The sequence below is a fragment of the Hippocampus guttulatus genome, chromosome 16 (assembly GCF_054856545.1).
Source record: "Hippocampus guttulatus isolate MCC_2025c chromosome 16, RoL_Hgut_1.0, whole genome shotgun sequence".
Taxonomy (NCBI): domain Eukaryota; kingdom Metazoa; phylum Chordata; class Actinopteri; order Syngnathiformes; family Syngnathidae; genus Hippocampus; species Hippocampus guttulatus.
This window is the reverse complement of record NC_141276.1, coordinates 888,087-909,068: the sequence shown is the minus strand read 5'-3', so window position 1 is coordinate 909,068 and position 20,982 is coordinate 888,087. Positions and strand designations below refer to the sequence as shown.

The 20,982-nt window shown below is 49.0% G+C and overlaps 1 protein-coding gene across 3 annotated transcripts; it reads right to left on the bottom strand.

Moving 5' to 3' along the window:
- Window positions 1–286: 286 nt before the first annotated feature.
- brsk1b (BR serine/threonine kinase 1b) lies at window positions 287–17,716 on the bottom strand. 3 transcript variants are annotated; one of them, XM_086133403.1, is made up of 20 exons: window positions 14,374–17,714; window positions 12,952–13,046; window positions 12,390–12,475; window positions 12,127–12,267; window positions 11,775–11,891; window positions 11,467–11,500; window positions 11,324–11,392; window positions 10,860–11,006; window positions 10,003–10,034; window positions 9,382–9,546; window positions 8,099–8,196; window positions 7,841–7,991; window positions 7,719–7,779; window positions 6,587–7,196; window positions 6,343–6,391; window positions 5,360–5,483; window positions 5,145–5,246; window positions 4,742–4,850; window positions 4,235–4,324; window positions 287–4,138 (listed from the first exon to the last, which is right to left on the bottom strand). In XM_086133403.1, the coding sequence occupies exons 1-20, from the start codon at window positions 14,465–14,467 to the stop codon at window positions 3,942–3,944; spliced, it is 2,571 nt and encodes an 856-aa protein (XP_085989529.1). In that variant the 5' UTR covers window positions 14,468–17,714; the 3' UTR covers window positions 287–3,941. The 3 variants fall into 3 exon arrangements, with proteins under 3 accessions (XP_085989529.1, XP_085989531.1, XP_085989530.1); XM_086133405.1 differs by having other exon boundaries at window positions 6,587–6,863; window positions 14,374–17,712; XM_086133404.1 differs by having other exon boundaries at window positions 3,992–4,138; window positions 4,207–4,324; window positions 14,374–17,716.
- Between the last annotated feature and the right edge of the window lie 3,266 nt (window positions 17,717–20,982).

The following is a 20,982-nucleotide window of genomic DNA, read 5'->3' as shown; positions in this document are numbered from 1 at the left end:
CGGGTATGTTGGAGGAGGGAGGGAAGGAAATATCTAAAACATGCAGCGTAGCGGCCTCCGTGAACCAGTGTTGTCCACCTCTGGGCTACACTTTCACTTTGACGGATGTTACACTGACAATGAATTAAAGTGGAAAAACAAGGCAAATAATACTAGTTATAAATGACACCGCATGGTAAAAACAAAAGTTCTCAAACACCTTTTGTCGTAGAAAAAGATTTAGTTTTGCTTTTGGGGAAGACTGGGGATCAATTTCAGTATCAGAAAAGCATCAATTAGCCACACATAATTCCATTGCTGTTTATTGTTGAACGTTTCTCACAGGCATGTTTCCCCTCATTACAATCATTTTGAATTTGTTTTCGCTTGAGTAGTTTGAGTGGAGGGTGAGAGGTGGAGTTCCGTTCGGTGCGCTTGATTGATTGGAGTGGTACAGATGCAGGTGAAAGTGGAAAAATGACACACCAGGAAAATGAGGGAAAATGTTTTATGGCGACTACAGTGTCGATAAAAGACAACGAACGCTACATGGGAACAGATGGCATACAATGGAGACAGACAAAAGGCATATAGGGTGCAAGTGCGTTGAAGTAATGAGTGTCAAATGTATACAAAGACAAGGGGGGGGGGTGATTAAATGACAGGGAGCGGGGCGGGGTGGCTGCGATATATATACCGCTATACATGTAAAGACGGGTGAGGATGGATTGTTGTTTTCAATAGTAGCAGTGCATTCTAAGTTTGTTCAAGGCAGCTCTTAAGTGCAGCGGCTCTTTGTGGCTTTTCTGGTTTCATTGCTTTATCCAAAAACTTTCCTCGCAGAGAGAGAAAAAAAAAACAAAAAAACAAGCAACTTGATGTGTTGAAGAGCTACCGGTATCTCTCAACGATCTTTTTTACCTCCAAACACTTGTGACACTCTTGACGTTTGAACAGGGCGGGCCGCACTTTTCAAGGCCTACTTCTCTGTTAACTCATTCAGTACCAGCCAATTCTGGACCAAGTCTGAAAAGACGTTTAAAAACGTCTTTGGGAGTGAATGAGTTAAGAAGGATGAAAATAAAGGAGAACCTCGGATGAGAAAAAGAGAAAGCGATCGAATGTTGACGTAAACCTCAACACTGTATCTTTTATATCACTGTTAACGTTTTGGAAAAACCCAAAAAGTACATCTGTTCCCCCCGCCCCCCTTCTTGTCGGAAAACAATAACACTTAAGTTGACTATGTTTGCATTCTCATTTGCGAGACCTACCAAAACCGCAGAGAGAGAAAGTAGACAAAAAGACTTTTCGGTGCACGACAACAATTAAACACAAGCCCATTTGCAGGTCAGTGAAACATTGTTTCAAGTCAATGGTCTTTTTTTTTTCGTGCGTGTGGTCACATTGTGGCACAGCGAGCCACGCAGCATTGCCAGCGGCGAGGTGAGGCTGTTCTCACAACAGCCGCCAGAGTGCCGCTTTCAGCTCAACATCAACATGCAGTGATGGCATGGACACATTTGATCCATCATCGGATTAAAACCAATTCAAGCATGACGTCAATTGATATTTTTTTGAAGGGGGGGGGGGGGGGGGATGACCGAAAAACCACTGCCACACTTTGCTACTGGAGCCACAAATTGTGTTTCATTTTTGAAACGGAGCGCCTGTGATTAGAACAGTGTTCCATGCACGACGGCGCTCATTTTCTTCCATTCCAGAAACGTACACGAGCTGGCGTTCCCTTTTAACAAGACGGTGACAGACGCAAAAACAAACTACAAGTCTGAGCTTCTCTTTTGCTGTGTTGGAATGGGAATTTTATCTTTGGAGGTGTAAGTCGTTTGGAGTAACAACACCAGAAGAAATGGGCAGAATGTGGCTTCAATATAAACACGTCATGATAACGACCCAGGAGGGTGTTTTTTTTTTTTTTTTTTTGCAGCATTAATTTCACAAGATTAAAAGCTTTTGTGGTGAGTAAACGATAAATGATAAATACATCGTTGAAAAACAAATATTTAAAATGATAAACATTCATATCGACAGTGCCTATTTTGCTGGTGGCATGAATACACGGAAAAAAAAAAAGTCAACATCCAAAAAAAAAACAATCATTACGCGGCTTGAATTTTCGATTGCCTTTCCCCCTGCGGGCAATTTCTGTGCAGCGTTTGTACAATGACAGAGGTCACAATCAATGTGTTTCACATTTGCACATTCTGTCTTTCGCCCTTTGCGAGCAATACATTGTTTGATTTAAAAAAAAGAAAATAAAGAAAGGTGTTTTTGGATTTGAGATTTTTTTCATTATTCTGCAGGTGAATGTTGGATGATAAAGGTGAAGGTTTCTTTTTTTCTCTTTATAACAAGTACTTCTGGTCTGCTAATACTTTTCAATCGTGATTGGAAGCAATAATTGCCCAAATTTATCTGAAGTCTAATTCTCCTTATTTATTTTTGGGGGGAGGGTGCAATATTGCAGTAAATAATGTAACCACGAGCAACATAAAGAAATATCATAACATGCCATCAGGGAGTGTCCTAAAATAAAATGCAGAGGAGTCAAAATAATGCTGCAGCACGATAGAATCCAACACCTTGGGCTCAATTTTCGAAGACGGTGCATGCGGAAATGCTGGTCCAACCTGATTTTGGTGCAGGCGAAAGGTTCGCTGTGCCTGTTTGCTAATTCTTGCTGGGCTTTTATTGCAAAGGGTGTGTCCTTGAACATGTATCTTACCACATACAGCACATTTGACAATAAAGTTGTACTCGATACTTGAATTTGGTAGCAGAGAGTTGCTGGAAAGGACTGTGGATTTAGCCCACTGCCGAAATGACAAAATACATAAAGGGCGGTGAAAAATAAGTGAAATGATGTCACCTCAAACTGGGCCATCTTGTATTTGATGAACAAAGAATAAAACTAAATCGAGCGACTTTTGTCATCTATTGTCAAGTTGGTTGAAGACTCTTTCTGCTCGTCTCGGCCAATGGCCTATTGTGAGCCAATATGTGTTTTGCCTAACATCTAACAGTTTTTGGGGGGGGGGGGGTTTCTTGAGAGAGAGAGACACGTGGGTGTGCATCATGAGTGGAAAATGGGGGGGGGGGGGGGATAATCTAAATGGTGATCCACTATTTCTCCTCCGTTAAAGGCAATACGGTATCATAGCGTTTATCATTTGAATTCAGAAATAACAGTGAGACCTAATGACTCGCATACATTGGAGGACAAAATGCATCAGTGGGCCTTATTTCTAGACGCCGGTATACAGACGGTATCTGGACGGTGACGTTACACCCAACCCCGTCAGAATCTTCTTTTGTGGCGTCTCGGTGTGCGCGATAACTGTTATTTCACTTTGCTTTTGCTAAAACACAGCATCCCTTTGCTGATCAATAAACCTCATTGAACTCGGACGCTTCCGCTTCTGCCTCATTTCTCAAGGAACAACCTGCGTTTTTTGTCGTTGTCGTTTTGTTTTTGCGCCTTTTAAATTGACATTCCATTTGATCACGTGACTCTTAATGTTCGCCGTAAGGTCATGTCGAGGGAGCATTGATGAAAACCGCAGCTGATGAACGGCAACGTCCTTGGACGACGATCGGAGGTTTGCGGCAAAGTGTGAACGACGTGAAGCATCCAATATATTCGTGAGCGGGTCATGTGCTTTCTTCATTAGCGAGTGAAGGTGAGATTTTCTGCTAAAGTGGGATTTTTTTTTAGGGGGGCGGGCAGGGGTGGGAATCTTCCTTCCGACCTCTCCTCGCGGCCTGGGAAAAGATCAGCTCTCCCGCGGAGGATGGAGCAAAATCTGTTCCCTTTCCGGTCCGTCGCTCGGAACCGACGGCCGAGCGGCGAGGCGGAAAGAAGGAAAAGTGGATTGAAAGGATGCGGGTGGAATCGAGGACAGAGGAGACGTCCGTCCTCTTGGGGGATAGCGTTCTTCTTCTCAGGGGTGTGACTGTGTCCCATTGGTTGCGGAGAGAAGTCTGGTCTTTTCTTTCGCCGAGCTTTGCCTTTGGAGGATGCCGCCGCTGGCGCTGGCCGCATCCAGCGCGCGCTCCTTCTCGGATCCGCTTTCACAACGCTTGGAATTCTGACGCGAAGGCGTGCCGGGCTGCCGGGAGGGTTTGCCGTTCTTCTCATCTGATGGGCGCAAGGTGAAGATTTCAAAGAAAAGAGATGGGAGCGAGAAAATCGCCAGTCTCACATACAGCTGCTGAGTTTGGGGGCGCTACACACCAGCCAGCGCCTGCACCGAAGGCTGATCGTGAGTACTCAGGAGCTGAGCTTGAATGGTCTCCACCACCCTCTTGAATCTGCGACTCGGACCTGAAAAGGGAAATCGCTTCAGCGGGAGAGAGACACACACACACACACACACACACGGGAGCGCATTTGGACTCCAGCTCTCTCCGACACCAAGAGAGCGATTGACCCCCCATTCACTTCGAATCCCGAGGCAACATTTTGCAAGTTCTTTTGCTTTCGCTCCCCCCGCCCTGCTCCTGGTGACTTTCCTGATCGGCCAATCCCGTGATCAAAAATGAAATTCACCCCATCCCACGGGATGCCTCTGAAAGATGATGCTGTCGGATTATACATTGCCAACCATTGCCCCCCCCCCCCCCCTCACCCTTTTATTTTTTTAATGCTTGACATCAGCCGTTCATGTGATGAAAATGCTTTCGGGGATCAAGTATCTCATGCGTACCGTCGGTCCGCTCAGCTCGAAATAGATGACGCTACCTGTTATGAGGGTGAAGGTGACGCTGTATATGCCCAAAGCTCTCCTGCCTTCCCTCTCCGCTCTCTCCCTTTCCAGCCCCTTGTCTCCCTCAGAGAAACCAATGTCGACCTGAAGGGGAAGACCCGGCACACCGTTTACAGCAGAAGACAACAACGCGGTCGGATCGAAAAGACATCAAATAAAAACACATTATTGAGACGCTTGTTTGTTTGTTTTTGATGATGGCGTTCATTTTCTACTTTGCAGCACTTGATGGATAAGGGACCTTCTTCTGTGGCTCACAAAGTGGCGACAGAACTCCGTAATGTCTCTTACAATCTGTCTGAGTCAATCGCAATCGGCTCTTTTTTTTTTTTTTTAGGACTGGGGTATTGGTGGAGAAAAAAAAAGGAAATATTATACTTGGAACTTGACAGGCTTCTGGAAGACGGAGGGGCCACCAGAGGACTTGTACTCTGCTCGGAAACTGTTCTGAGACACAACGCTGTGACCGAGGGAAGGGATCTGGAGATGGGGGGGGGGGGGGGGGCAAACAAAAACAAATGTTGTTTTCCACGCCACAATCGAGGCCAATTGTTTTGAATAACTGAGGCGCACCTCAGCGCGATTGTACTTACCGAAAGAAACGCATGAACAATGTCCGCCTTAATCGAGCTGAGGGGTTTGTCTCGAATTAAGACAAAGATCTGCTCCTCTTTCTCCAGGCTGATGAAATTGCCAAACCACGACCTCTTTGCCAGTCTGTCAACAATCGTTCCATGCGCACATTAGCCCAACAGCAAAAGGGGATGGAAGCAAAATAGCGCTTATTTCAATATTTAGCCTCGGGCACAAAACGGCTTTCATCACTTTCTTTACCTTTTGACTAAACAAAAGCACGAACACCTTCATTTGGTTAAAGAGATTAACTCATTCACTCCCAAAGACGTTTTTATACGTCTTTTTAGACTTGGTCCAGAATTGGATGGTAGTGAATGAGTTAAAGAGATTTTCTTTTTTTTTCTCTTGTAATTCTATTAAAAAAAATAGCACTGCTTACCAGTGAGCTGCATCTCCATTTATTTTGCTATTTAAAATCACACTTCCATCGGCGTCAATTTTGAAAGGAAGCTCAAAGGTCACTTTCGTCACACATGACCAAACCATCGCGCTCGTGCAAACGAGACGATTTATTACTTCAGGAGTGAGGATCAAACGGGGGAGCCATTAACATGAATCCATACGTCGGTCTCCCGCGTATCCATTTGGGTGGACAGAAAGAGAGATGGAGCCTATCCTAAACTCGCGGCGAGCGAAAGGCAGACTAAACTCCGACAAACAATCGATACAGGCACTTGATAAATCAATCTGAATACGGTAAAAGTTCAACTCATGTACATGTTTACTGTGTCGAGATTTCATTCTCGCTAACGGCTAATGAAAAGCCAAATTTTATCACCTCGACAAATGTGATGAAATAACAAGAAACGGAATGATTTTTGGATTTAGAAATGAGCGGCAGCCGTCCCGCCGCTACGATGCGACGCCATCCGACAAATGATGTCAGACCCTGCCTAATCTTGAGTCGTGAAGACAAAAAGTGAGAAGAAGATGTTCTTACTCTGGACTGGACTCTGGAGTTAAACTGGACATGTCCTCTGATGTTGGGACTACACGGAATGAACAGACGGACACAAAAGAGGTCAGGGGCGGCGCATTTCAATGGAAAAAACTCCTCATCGTGAATCAAGCCCCAATTTCGCAATCGAGAGCGAATGCAACCGCCCGTGGGTCGCATTAGCGCAAAGGTGCCACGCGGCAGATGAGCGGTCTCCCGCCGCGAAGATAAAAGCGTGTTCTCCCACCTTGGAGTTTGCGCCGATGGAAGCGCGGCGAGCCCAGCAGGTTGTTTTTGAACGAGTTGAGCCTCGTCCGCCAGTGGGCGGAGCTCGAGGAGGCCAGGCCGCCGCTGCTACCCGGACTGGAGGGCGGCGTCAGGGACAGAGAAGCGCCCCCGGACCCATCCCCTCTGGGAGAAGAGGACGAGGAGGAAGAGGAGGGAGGGGTGGTGGAGCAAGGGTGTTGGATTTGGTGCACGGGCGTGCCCGAAGGGGTGGGGAGAGGCGAGCCTTGCGGCGTGACCTGCGACACAGGAGGAGGAGTGGCGGCAGAGGAGTTAGAGGACGAGTGGGCGTTCTTGGACTTGAAGATAGACGGAGAGGGAAAGTTGAAAAAACGAGGGATGGGAGAGAGCAGCGGAGAGGGGGATGGCGATGGAGTGCCGGGGGTCTGCAGCGGGAGGGACTTCATGGAGTTGAGATGAGGACGGTCAGTGGGGCCTTTTGACGGCAGGGTCTGAGTTTTTGGGTCGGGCGCCGGGCGGATAGGCCGGGGCGTGCTTGCGCTCGCTGGTTTAGGATCTTTAGAGGAGGAAGCCGAAGGGACTTGCGACCGGCTGAAAGTGAAGACCGGGCTCTGACGAGGGTGTGGGGAGACACATGAGAGAGAAAGCAATGATCATGAAATGACGCGTGGAAGCGATTCTTCGACGAGCAAGATGGAAGATGAATGAACGGCCCTAAAAGAACGCGACTGGCATATGGCCGAGAATGGGAAGAGTGAAAAGCCGAGCTTTGGGAATGCCATAGAGAACGCCGACTGCCAACCTCATGAAGAATGATCAGGAAAGGACCCGCCTTTTCTCATCTTCTCATCCGTCGATCGGTGCAATCGATGGATGAGAAGACAAGTAGGGGCGAAAGACCAAGGCCGACCCTCATCCGGCCGTTCCACTTTTGCCTTTCTCGTTCTTGCATTCTTCTGATTATTATTCAGAAGGTCGGCAGTTGCCGTTCACCCGGAATAGGTCGACCCACCAATCCGCATGACGGAGGCTGCGGGGGTGTTTGCCAGCTGCTGGCTTCACACCCCCTGGAAGAAGGTCACGATCGGACAACTGAGGGAAAAGGTCCAGCCAACAACAAAAAGTCGGCTCACCCTGGGACTGCTGAGAGGACTGGACGACAAACCCGTGGATGCTCCGCTCACTGAACGAGACCTTTTGGAAAGAGCGCAGCGTCAGAAACGAGATCGGTCTCAAAGAAATTCCGCCCATCTACCTTTGGCTGTGTGCATTGGTGTCCAGATTCCTGCGGGGCGGGGTGGGAGAGCCCTGCTCGGTTACACTGAGAACCTCCAGACTCTTCCTCTCTGGTCTACAACGGCCGTGGCGGGTCAACATGGGCGAGTCCACGCGCTTCCTAGGTGGGTCTTTGACAAAACATTTTGAAACGGCTGCAGCGCCATGCACAATTACAACAACAACAACAACAAAAATCGTTCATGTTTGCGATGCGGAACAGCGGAAGCCGTCTTACCGGCGTCATTTCTCGGTGGCAAATCTTCATCTTCATAGCTGGGGTAGCGCTCCTTTCTGTCCAACAGGAGGTAGTAAATCATCTTTTCCTGGTTCTCTCTGCAGACGAGACAAATAGATCCGGCATCCGGTCGTGCGCTAGATGATCGCGTTTTTTCGGGCGGCAAAAGATGGAAACGTTCTCCGAGAGGGTTCGTGATTTTTTTTTCATCGCGCGGTGCGGCGCGTCAAGTGTCATTTCCAAAACGTAACATGTCTCCGATCGGCGAGCTTTCGAGTCTACTGCTGAAGTTTCATCGCGTGAAGTGTCGGAGAAAAAAAAGAAAAAAAGAAATGTTACGTCAGGTAAAAGAGAACCGATGGCTGCCGGCCGATAGGCCGACCCTGCAATCGAGATGGAAATTCACATACAGTCTACCCCAAGTGTGGGCAAACTACGGCCCGCGGGCCAAATGCGGCCCGTTGGTCTTTTTAATCCGGCCCCGCCGAAGGTTGGTACACAATTAAGGTTCGATGTCAACGACTGCATTCATTTCATTTGGACTCGTAATGACAGGCATTTCAACGCCAGGTGGCACAGTTACTGGAAGTTGCAGAGCATTGGGAGGAAGGGGGAGACGATACGGAAGCCCGCAGTAGCGCCAAGTCAAGCAAATCCCGTTCGATACGACGGAATAATGTACTCTTAAAGTCTGAAAAACGTGCCAAAAAATGCAAAATACTGCTTTTTAAATAAAGAAATGTAATTAATATGTCGAATTTAGTTCACCCTTTTGATCCGGCCCTCCATAATATTTTCTGGTTCTCATGTGGCCCTATGCAAAAAATAATTGCCCACCCCTGGTCTACCCAATCATGACACGATTGGCAAATGAATTAAGGGGATAAGCAAGAACTGAAATGCCTTTATTTTGTTCAAGCCTAGCACGCTGGCATAATTTCTGCATAAAAGGAGCCCAGCTTACCATCGAATGGTTCTTTGGATAACCGATGATGTTTGACCAACAACTCGTTGGGGCTGACGTCGGCGGTCTACTTCCCGGTTATTTCACGAGATGAAAAAAAAAGACGGAATTTGTCGACGGCGCTCGCTTACATCGACCTACTTGGTATTTATCCGATCGCGAGCGGCCATGAATGCTATCGTGCTCGCTTGTACGTCGTCATTGATGAGTTCTGGCATTACCAACGGTTGCCTCTCTCAGAAATAACTGTCGAGTATGAGCCCTTTTCGGGCCGCAAGCAAATCTATTTGAAGATGTCGGATGGGTAGGATTTACTCACTCCTCACTTGTAAGGTCCCGTGTGAGTTTGACCCGATCCCGGAAGCACCCTAAAGAGTACATGCTTTCCAAGACGTCGGGGTCCAGGTCGGTCAGCGATAGCACCCTTGTCACACACACGCGTCGGGGAGGGGGCCGCTCGGGGCACGGCTCATTGCGACCACTCCTAATGGAGGAAGGAAACATGCTGAGAAAAATGATTTTCGAGCAATGGGAGGTAAGACGCGACACGCTTGCAGCAGAGCCCAGGTCACGTGTGGTCAGGGCCTTCCGGGCTTTTTCTCTGCCGTCCTTAACGTTATCAGAAGCGCCGATGGCACGGGACCGCGTCTCAAGTAGCTCAATAGGGTGACTTGTAATTAGAAGAACCTCAGGGGGTGAGGCGGCGCACTTCGACACGGCAACCCCACACGTCAACAATCCATTTCAGACAGGACTAATCGTCATTGCCACTGCCAATTGTCGCGCCGATTGCATTGTGAAGATGCATCGAACGCCCCGTGAGGGGAGGCTGTCATTCATGACAAATCAAGGGGCACATAAAAAAACGGATGAAATGATATCATGTTTCTTCCAAAAAAAAAAAAAAAAGTAAAAAAAAGATGTTTATATATCTACTTACTGGTACCAGGCGTGGGTCTGTATTGCTTCTAGCTGTAACGTGAAAATACAAAAGTACGTATCAAATAAGCTCTTTGTCCAGTGTGCGGTTAATACATCACAGACTGTCATGGCAATGTCATTGTGGCATTACTCAACTCAACCGAACACAATTTACAACTTGATCCAGAGAGCACAAACAACCCGAGCTGTAAACGGGAATAATAAAATCTTAAAATCGTAAATTCATTCAATGCGCGGCCCCTTGGCCACCAGGGAGCAGCCTGGCGACTGTCACGACTGCTCCGGTAAGCTCCAAGAATTCGGTGACTTTCACGTAGGATAAAGAAAGCTTGCGAGTCTTATGTCTATCAACCTGTGCTGCTGCACCGTCGCTCAAATTGCTTGACGCTGCAACACCGACGCATATGGTAAGTAGACAACTAAGTCCTTTTCACAGTCTGTTAATCAAGGTTTTATGATGCCACGGGAGGATTCACTGCACAGGCACTTTGAGGGGATGTCATTTGACATCGCCGCCAATCTTCAGCGAGGAAACGCGCCTCGCCGAGGGGACGCTTTGATTCCCCGAGTCATAATTCGCCGGGTAAAGGTCGGAGCTAGGCACAGGGCTGTTTCTGTTGTTGTGAGTGCCTTCTGAGAAAGGGGGAGAAAAAAATGACACCGTAGAGTTGCGCGCGTGTGTGTTGTGGCTGCTTTCCATGAAGAGAAGCGCCTGTCCAACAAAAGAGAAAGACTCTCTGCCCTCCTTTCGGGCTCCATTAATCAGAATTTCATCAGACGAATGTGCGGCTTTGATTGAATCTGTAATCCGTGGTGAGCGAATGACCGACCGACCGATGAGACGTTGGGGCTCACCGTGAGTCTCTTGTCAGGGTTGACTTCTATCATCCCTTTGAGCAACGCTTGACAGTCAGGTGGTATAAAGTGCGGCATGTGGAACACTCCGCTTTTCACCTTTTCAAGAAGCTGCCGTAGGTTGTCGTGGTCAAACGGCAAAGCGCCCTGTGAAGAGATGAGGACATTAGACCGAATGGGAGGCGACTACTTTCAGATCCGTTCCAACGCGTGCGTCGTCCCAAGGAGGGCAAGGTGACATCACTCCACGGCTACATACACGACGCCAGTTTTCGTTTGTGGCAAAGCATTGAACATCTGAGAAAATCAAATCAAGCGTCGATGTGGAAAGATAACTTGACCGAGCGTTTGCATTTCCTTCCACCTGAAATTGATGTCGATGTTTGAATCTGACAAATACGACGAGACAGGAACCGTCCGACGAGACAGGAACAGAAAATAGGAAAACACGAACAAATACGAACCACAAGTAGTGCAAAAAGGATGACTCCGCAACTCCAGACATCTGCCCTGCGGCCGTCATACTTCTCCCCCTGGAACAAAACCAAATCATGACGCGCGCGGAAACAAACACTTCGACGTGTCGCGTACACGCGCACTCGCTTACCTTTATTACTTCAGGGCAAGCATAATGCGGGGATCTGTCGTGAAAATGAGACAACGCCTTTCAATATAGAGCTCAGCGAATCGACTTTCGCACGGTCGCCCTTTTCCATTTTGAAACACGCGGAACCGCTTTTGCTCGCGAGGGCTCCGAGTTTTACGGTCGATGTGCCACCGGACTTTTCGATGCCGCCAATGGGTCGAGGTATCATCGCGAACACGCAAATGCATTTGGATTTTCATAGTCAAAAGAGTAGATTGCCAAATATGAGGACGGCAGACCTGAACAAATAAAAAAAAGGTTCGACTTACCCACAGCTCGTTTCGAGCAGACTGTCCCCGACCTGTAAGGAGGCCATGCCGAAATCCGCTATCCTGATGTTGTTCTTCTCATCCAGGAGAAGATTTTCCGGCTTCAAGTCTCTGTGACTGGAGACGCACAAAATGACAAGGCCAGCTCAAATTACAAAACTCCTCACGTTCAAATCTGTTGAATGTTTGCCAAATTGGATGAGCGTTTGTGAAACTCACTGAGCTTTAACTCATTCACTCCCAAAGACGTTTTTAAACGTCTTTTCAGACTTGGTCCAGAATTGGCTGGTACTGAATGAGTTAATATATGGAAAAAAAGTTTTTTTTTGTTTTTTAACTGCGGCGCGCTGACCATATGGAGTAACTGTGGCAGAAATCCAAAGCGGAGATGATCTGTCTGAAGAACTTCCTGGCCTCTTTGGGGGTCAGCCTGCCCTTTTTCACCAGGTAGTCAAAGAGCTCTCCGCCAGACACGTGCTCCAACACCAGGTACCTGGCGGGGGGGGGAAATGAACAAAAAGGCTCCGCCGAAACGGAAACGAGCCATCCGAACGGCGCCGTCGATGCGAACTCGCACGCCGCTTCGCTGACGGGGGGAGACCGAGAGATACTCACAGATACTTGTTATTTTCATAGACATCGTGCAGCTTCAGAACGTGAGGGTGCTCAATTAGTTTCAGAATTGCGATTTCTCGCTCCACCTGCAGTGACAGATGGAGGGAGATAGAGAGAGCGGGATAGGGGGGGGGGGGGGCGGCGTTTAGAGAGATCGCTGCGGGGAGGTTAAAATCCAGGAAAATGAAGAGTAAGTGGGCAGAGGCGTATCAAGATGAGGGAAGGCGGGGGGAGGCGGTCCACCCCCCCGCCCCCCCCGTTCAAGGTTTTGCATTTCAAGCTTGTCACCAAGGAGGAGGCAGAGTAAGCGTGCGAATCGTTATGATGCAACCGCATTACGGACGACGGACAAAACGATGACTGTGTGCGTCTATTGGCCGAAGGTTGACACGTCTACGGGATAGAAGCGAGCCATTTAGAAGCTCCATCGGTCCGCGGCAAACACTTCGATGAAGTCATCGCAAAACAGAAGCCATCCGACACGCGAGAGGGACAGCGGTGAAGCCGGACATTTCTGACGACGGCGTTGCTCTTGCGCAATGCGAGATCACGTCAAAGGTACCTTCATGAGGACCGATTCGGACAACTTTTCTCTGTTGACGATCTTGATGGCAACTTTCTGGCCGGTGATGCAGTGGACGCCCAACTTCACCAGTCCTGAAACACAAAGACAAGTACACGATGACCTACGCTGAAAACAACAACGAAACAAAAATGGCCCGTTGATCGACTCAGGTGGTTGCACACAATGAAATCATCTGGATCCAGACACATTTTGTGCAGGAAATGCGGAGTCCTCTTCAAAAACGGATCTGGATCCGGTTGTTTCGTGCAAACGTTTGATCAAATCAAATGGAGTATATTCGCTGTACGAAAAGACGCAAGACGAGAGTCACGCCAACGGACAATCGAGGCACGCGATCGAGCAAAATGAAAAACTCCAGAGCTGTGTGGATCGCAAGCATCCAAGCCATTGAGGCACTGCAATTTCAAGCAGTCCCAATTAGGATCGGGGGTGAGCCGCGGCCTGCGGCATTTTATTTTGGTACGGGGGCGCGCGCGAACAAACAAAGCATCCAAAGTCACACGAACACCGACGGCCAATTTCCCATCTTCAATTAAGTTACCGCGCTTGTGTTTTAAGGTCGTAAGAAGCCGGAGTACTTGACCTGCTCATCCCTATACCTCATTGGCGAATAGGAGTCAGAGTTTTTGATTTTTTGACAATCACGTGTCACGGTAATTCAATTGTAAAATCAGAACCAACAAAGTAACAACAATGCAAAAAAAACGGCATCAAGAATACGACCACTGAAGCCCTCGAGAAGCATGTTCTTTTCTAAACTCCAAATCAAACCATTTTTGGATGAAGCGAGCCATTTCCAAAGCAAATACGGAACGAAACCGTTTTGTTGGTGTTCGGCAGCGTTGACATTTGGGGCTCATCAATGCCGGTCCTGCAAGCCAATGGTACAGTAGGAGGGACAAGACACAGCCACGATATCAAGATATTGTCCCAGCCCCCATTGTTTCCAATGATTCGGTTACTTTAGTCAACCCCATTGAGGAGGTCAAAAAAAAACCTAAGACAAAGGAGAGTCTTTTGCTTGAGTGACCTTAACTCATTCACTCCCAAAGACGTTTTTAAACGTCTTTTCAGACTTGGTCTAGAATTGGCTGGTACTGAATGAGTTAAGAATCATGCCAAGAGCACAGGGAGAGCATGCAAACCCCAAAGCGACGGGCTGACATTTGAACCCAGAAGCTCTCGTCGTCCGCCACGACCATAAATGGCCACTGGAGCATCTGCTGGCCGATGGAGCGAAGCCACGCCGGGTGACAAAAACGTTCAAGGCTGATTCAATTGGTTGACGGTATGTGGGTGAACCTAATGAAGTGACTATTTCGAAACAAGGAAGGTGAGGAAGGAGCACGGCGAATTATTGCATCGTCAGATTGAAAAGCGTAGTGAGGAGATTCCTACCAGTCTGTCCCTTCCCGAGGGTCTTCTCCAGCCGGTAAGGCCCCACGTACTGGTTGGACTGGCCCGGCTCCTTGCTGCTCATTTTCCCCGACATTGCAAAAAAAAAAAAAAAAAAAAAAAAAAAACGTTTTCAAAGCAGAAGAATCAAGAGAGCCGCGGGCCCGTTTCGACTCGCAATGCAGCAGAGGCTCATCCCAGGAGACTTTGGCGTCGGAGGTGGTCGTGATCTAACGCCGGGGCCCTGCAGGCTACTCCCATTCACTTGCTTGTCGTCTAGCCTCCGAGCCCGCCCCCACCCGAAAAGAACATCCCCCCCCGCCCCCCCAAAAAAGCGACGGTCTCCGTCCGAAACCAATGTGGTCTTTGACTGGGGTGAGCGGTTTCTACGTGGAAAAACGTGGAGATCAGAGGACGATGACGTGACGGCGGAGGCGCTCACAAATCGGGACTAGCCACCCACCCCACTCCCCGGTTGCAACGGAGCCGACTTCGCTCCTTCTTTTAGTGCGCTGCAGGTCTTACTCAGACGCGAACAGGAAGACCAACTGATTGATTTTTGCAAGTGCAGAGTCTCAAATATCCCAAGTCGGAATGCCTCAATCCATGCCCCGATCGATTCCAGGGACCCCCCGCCCCCCTCCACCCTTCCTCGATGCGAACGTCAAAAAGACATTTCCAAATCCGTCCGGCTCGTTGATCCTTCTTGAAATCCACGACGGGTTCCGGCCGTCTTCGTGCGCTCAGTCGACGTCGGGCCGGATAATCGTCTATTATCAGAGCAGCATCAGCATCCAGAATGGCTTTTCCAATATCCGGTCCACACTTTGGCTCACCCCCCCTCCTCGGCCCTGCATCAGGAAATAGAGGAAGAAGGGGAAGGGCGGGGGCGAGCGGCGTCAAAGAGGCGCGGACGGACCGGGCCGCCAGTCAAGGCGAAGCCGCCCCGGTTCCGAATCGGGAGAACCGGAAGAAGTGGAGCCGACGGTGACGGTGACGGTGACGCTCGTTCCAGGACGCCCTCAGCGGCATCCTCGGCTCAGCTGGCCTGGTGGACTGCACACCTCTCCTCCCGCGTGTCTCCCCGGCCGGCCGCGCTCATCCTATGCGCGCATCCTCCTAATTACAAAGGAAAAATAGAAGAGCCCCAAAAAGCAGGCGCAGAGCGGAGAAAGGACATGGCGCGGACGGGGCGGTCTTCATCCAGCACTCTGCAGTCCGGAACGGTGCCCTTCTCTTTCGTCCTCCTCCCCTCCTGCATCCTTCTATTCATCCAATACGGGCAGCATCAGCATCCGGGTTCCGCTTGCCCCTCCCCTCTCCCTCCCCCCTCTCTCTCTGTCTCTCGCCTCCACCCTTTCTCTTCTGAATGTATTATGACTATTTTTTTTTTTTTTTTTACTCCAACAATCCATTTTCAACGCAGGTGATGCTGAACAGAGTCATGTGGAGTATCGAGAGCCTGCCCCAGCTGACTTGGGGCGAAAGGCCGACCGACTCCACTCTCAACTGCTCGCCAGCCAGTCGCAGGGCACATACAGAGACAAACAAACGTTGACGCTCACATTTCATACCCTTTGTCGGTTTCGGCTGGATTTTGCATACTTCCACTGAGAAATGCATTCTGAAATCGAGAATATTACACGCTACGATGGCATATATTAGTTCAACAAAAACAGACCTCTGCACATATTTTGTCCTTATTTAAAATGGCAATTTTGTCATACATCTAGTTAGGAAGTGCGGCAGGGTGCCCGACTGGTTAGCATGTCGGCTTCAAAGTGCACAGGTGCAGGGTTCAAGTCCATGCCCGGACCTCCTGTGCGGAGTTTGCATAAACCGGAGTCCTCCCCGTTTTCTCCGGGTACTCGGGTTTACTCCCACATTCCAAAAACATGCACGGCAGGGCTAATGGAACACTCGAAATTGTCCTTAGGTGTGAGTGTGAGCGCAAATGGTTGTTCGGTTATGTGTACCCTGCGATTGGCTGGCGACCAGTTCGGGGTATATCCCACCTACTGCCCCAAGACAGCTGCGACATTGTAGCTCTAAAAATAGTGACAAAGTAACACAATTAAATCATGTATGCAAAAGGGGGCATATCATGCTATTCGAAACTTTCCACAGTTAACATATGATTAGATATTACCCCCGAGGAGTTATTTTGGTGGCCATTTTTCGAACCCAGAAGTTAAAAGGCCTGGTTCCCTCAAACCCCTCCTGCCCCCGTGTGGCTACTTTCTTGTCGGAAGTGTTTCCTGTTTCATACTCCATATCAGTCGGGGGCAGCATACAAATAGGAAGTGTGGGGGGGCGGGGGGGGGGGGGGTTATGCGTGTGTGTGTGTGTGACACGAATGACTGACATTAAAGATGACGCTCCTTCTTGGGTGAATTAAACCTTACGGCCACAGGGTGGCACTGTTACGGCTACGTTTCTTTTAAACGACAGAACGAGTGGGGTTATTTGTACTGTTCTGTATTTTGCTCCATACACTCAGCAGTTATGCAGAGCGACATCTACCGATAGCGGTTGATTTTCATCAAAACTGTGCTTTTACAAAGTTGATAATGCAGTTTTGATTGACACGGTCACGGACGTGTTTGTTTATCAGTATGGCTCTCCATTACTGTGATGTCAAACTGCCCTGCATCACACTTGGAGCGGTTTCAATTATGTTGTGACAATAACAATCACTCCTTAGTGTGCTCTTCTCCTAGTTTGAAGGTTGCAGGTTCAGTTCCTTTCTATTTTTTTTTCTGATTTATATTGGTCATATCGTACATAAAATGGTCAAGTTCAATCATGCAGGCACGGGGGGAATTACAAAACAACACGTCACCCATAAGTGAACACTATGCAGTGCAGATTAAAAAAAGAAAAACCCAAAACAAAAAAAACGACAAGATTTGCAAATATTCACTGTGCCAGTCTGGGAGGGGGTCACGTCAGCCATTGAAAGGGGATTTAGAGGCTTTACTTACTGCTGGAAATGTGCAAAGTCTACACTCTTCTCAGCACCAGTGGATTTGTCAACTAAACCACTGAGTCCACAATGGAGGCGACAAAGACAAGCTCGAAGAGGGCTTTTTTCAGAATGGAGCTGCTGGAGATGGATGGCGTTCACGCAACCCAATATTGGCCGAGTAGTCATTTCAAGGTCATCTAAATCGAAACGTTCGAATGCTGCCAATGAGTTGATCATCTGAATCAGGTGTGTTGCAGCCGGGAGAGATGGGAAAAGAGGCGGGGCCGCAGCTGGACACACCCAGCATGCAGTAGAATTATATGATCCAAGTCTAAAAACATCTTTACCAGAGTGCAAGTCATTTCAACCCCCCCCCCCCCCCCCACACTTCAAATTGCAAAATAACAATGTTGCTTTTGTATACCAATCATTTGGTACTTTTATTTCCATTGATAGTCTTCGTTTCAAGTTTAGAATTGACAAGACTAGCCATTAGTTCTCTGGAAGTATCGACAAGTAAATGCACCGTAGAGGAAGAGAGGGAATGGCGGAAGACTGAAAGACGTCAGGAAACGGAGGGGGTGGGGGGTAGGGAGGGGGGGGGAGGGGGGACTATGGTTACTGCTGCCAGGTCCCAAACTCAGCCCGAATCATCACAGCGCTAGTTACACCGTGATCATGGTCGTCGTCGTTGCCATTCAGTCCTGTGCTGATGTGCGGGAGGGAACGCCGGGAACTCGGAGGACTTAGTGCAGTGCAACCTGCCGGAAAGGAGGAAGAGGTGACATGAAGGCAGGTGAAGAGAAAAGACAGGCAATGAGCTGAGGCCGTGATGGCAGAAAGATGTTGCGCCCCCCCCCCCCCCCCCCCACACACATACACAAATCGTTACTTGTAGGATCATTTCAATTGAGTGGTTGAGCTGCTCACGTGCTCATGACCAAATGCGGATTGTTCATTTTCAAAGTTGTCTTTTAAAAGAGGTCACTGTGCGGCAAGCCGCTCCAGACAAGCAAGGCCTGCAGGCCGAATGACGTCGGGTGCTCACATTGAGGTTTGGATGGCAAAACTCCCAGCTCATGAGGTCCCCTCCGTCGCCCTCTTCACACAAGCATCGAAGGCCTCCAGGAGGTCTTTGCATGCCTCGACTCCCTTCTCTGCCACACTGAAAGACAGATTCACAAACATGGACACGTTAGTCCAGAACAGATTCTCCACCGACTATCAGATCCCGCTGGATGACATGTAAACAATCGATACACGTTGCATGTACTGCTTCTAGGCATACGTATCCAAAGAGAGCGAGAAAGCCAGAAATTGAGATTATTTCAGCAACAAACTCTGCGTCCGCCACTGCCAAAGTGCATTAGGGTGATGGAGCGAAAGAAAGGGGGGAGGCCAGTGGGAGGAGTTCTGAATACAAAAGAAAGAGTGTATGTGTGTGCGTGTGTGTAGACCCATCTGTTGGGCAGAATACCACGGAGGAGGGGCTGAGCTGAGGGAGGGAGGGAGGGAGGCTGCGTGATGATGGCATGATGACAAGGCACGCAGGTAGAAGGCTGAGAATCGAGGGGGAGGGAGGGGCTGACATGTAGTCTCGCGCAAGTAGTGCTGAGCTTGTGGGCCGCTGCATCTGCCTGCTTGGGGATGGGAATGTTATTTATCGTCTTACATGACAGAGTGACAGATTTGATGGACGTAGATTATGATTAGGATTTGAAATGAACATCCATTTTCTAATCCACATATCCTCCTCGAGGGCGGCGGGCGTGCCGGAGCCTATCCCAGCCGTCTTGGGGCAGTAGGTGGGGGAACACCCTGAACCGGTCGCCAGCCCAATCGCAGGGCACACAGAGACGAACAAGCATCCGCGCTCACACTCACGCCGCGAGACAATTTGGAGTGTTCCATCAACCTGCCATGCATGTTTTTGGAATCCGCGCATGTTCCACAGGTGGAACATGCAAACTCCACGCAGGGAGGCCAGAGTCGGAATCGAACCCACGACCTCTGCACTGTGAGGTCGACACGCTAACCGGTTGTCCACCATGCCGCCATAAAATAAGATATAAATAAATTCAACATTGTCAATATTGAAATAATGTACGCTGCACGTATTATTATTATTATTCTTTTGAAATGTAACTCTTGTATCGGATGTGAAGGGGGTGGGGGGGGGGGAGGGTGAGAAGGTCCATTTTAGCCATACACATTCAAATGAACTCAAATGTAATCCATGGGACTGTTTCTGCTGATGTGTTCTGTGGCCGGGTGCCTGCGCGTGATGCAACATGCAGCTGCTAGCTGCAGCTTAATCGCTCAGCACTTGACCGTGCCGGCAGCCTGCTGGAAGCGGCGGAAGTGCCGTGTGCCCTGAAGGAAGTGCAGAGTGCTGAGATTACATCATAGGAGGGATTCTGTGTGTGTGTGTGTACAAGGATGAGGTTGACGACGTGTCCCCGGTGAAGAGCACTTTGTTACTATTCCACATTAAAAATACGACTGACCACGATGAGACGACCATCGGATGATGAGCACCATGTTGGTTGGCTCTCAAGAAAGCCTCCAAAAAAAATCTTCACTGTTGCCAGTTCATTTTGCTGCATTTTATATGTTCAATCAACAAACAAACCAGCAAAAATAATAAACATCATAAAAGGGCTTATCACGCCCAGCCCCGTTTGTAATAAAAGAGTGCGCGTACATCTGCACGTCGGTGTGGCAGGATTACAGGAAGGGAGGAGGAGACGATGACATCACCCACCGGAGCCGTCACACAACGTTCCGAGAGAGCGCGCCAGCCCGCCCGCCCGCGCGCGCGTCGGGAAGGTCCTACGACAAGGGGCAAAGCCGATGACAGCTCAACCTAATCACTTTGCTGCCTTCAACCTCCCGCGCGAACGCCCGTCGTGGTTTTTCATATCCGAAGCGGAATGAGCAAAAATGCATTCGCCGCATCCGGTCGTCAGTGGAAGCGTGCGATGGCGTCCTCCTGTCTGTCACAAAAGAAGGGCTGAATTATTTAGAACAATCCCGTTGTAGTTTATCCTCTGGGACCGACCGACACGCATTGGAGATCACTCGGCGGGTGTGCCGGCAAAAAAAATCATGTGGAACATGAATGTGTGTGTGTGTGTGTGTGTATAATGATCTACCTATCGATCTATCTATAGTGGCGTAAAAGTGCACGACATGATACCGAGAGGTGTGCGTTAGATACGCGAATGTCAGAGGAGCACTTGTTTGACCGCGAGTTTGGAGAACGCAAAGGACAACGGCAATAAGAGGCAACATTTTCCGTGCGGCTTTTGTACTGGGTTAAATTCACCCGTGCGCCTGAAGCTCACGTGTCAGGTTCATGGAAATCCCTCAAATAGACCAAATGAAACTGGATTTAAATTGGTGTAGAACTGATTTAAAAAAAAATCTGTTCCATTGGTTTTGCCTTCTAATTAAGTTGTGCTGTCGGCGGGTGCTCGAGAAAACGTTTTTGCCAACACTTGCTGAGTCACAGCAGTATAAGGGCTCTCTTGACCGACTGAACATGCAACTGCAGTCAATCAGTAACGGAAGATTCGTGTGCGTCGACACGTGTGGCGGGTCAAGGGTAAAGTGGGGGGGGGGGGGGTGACACCTTGCACTGA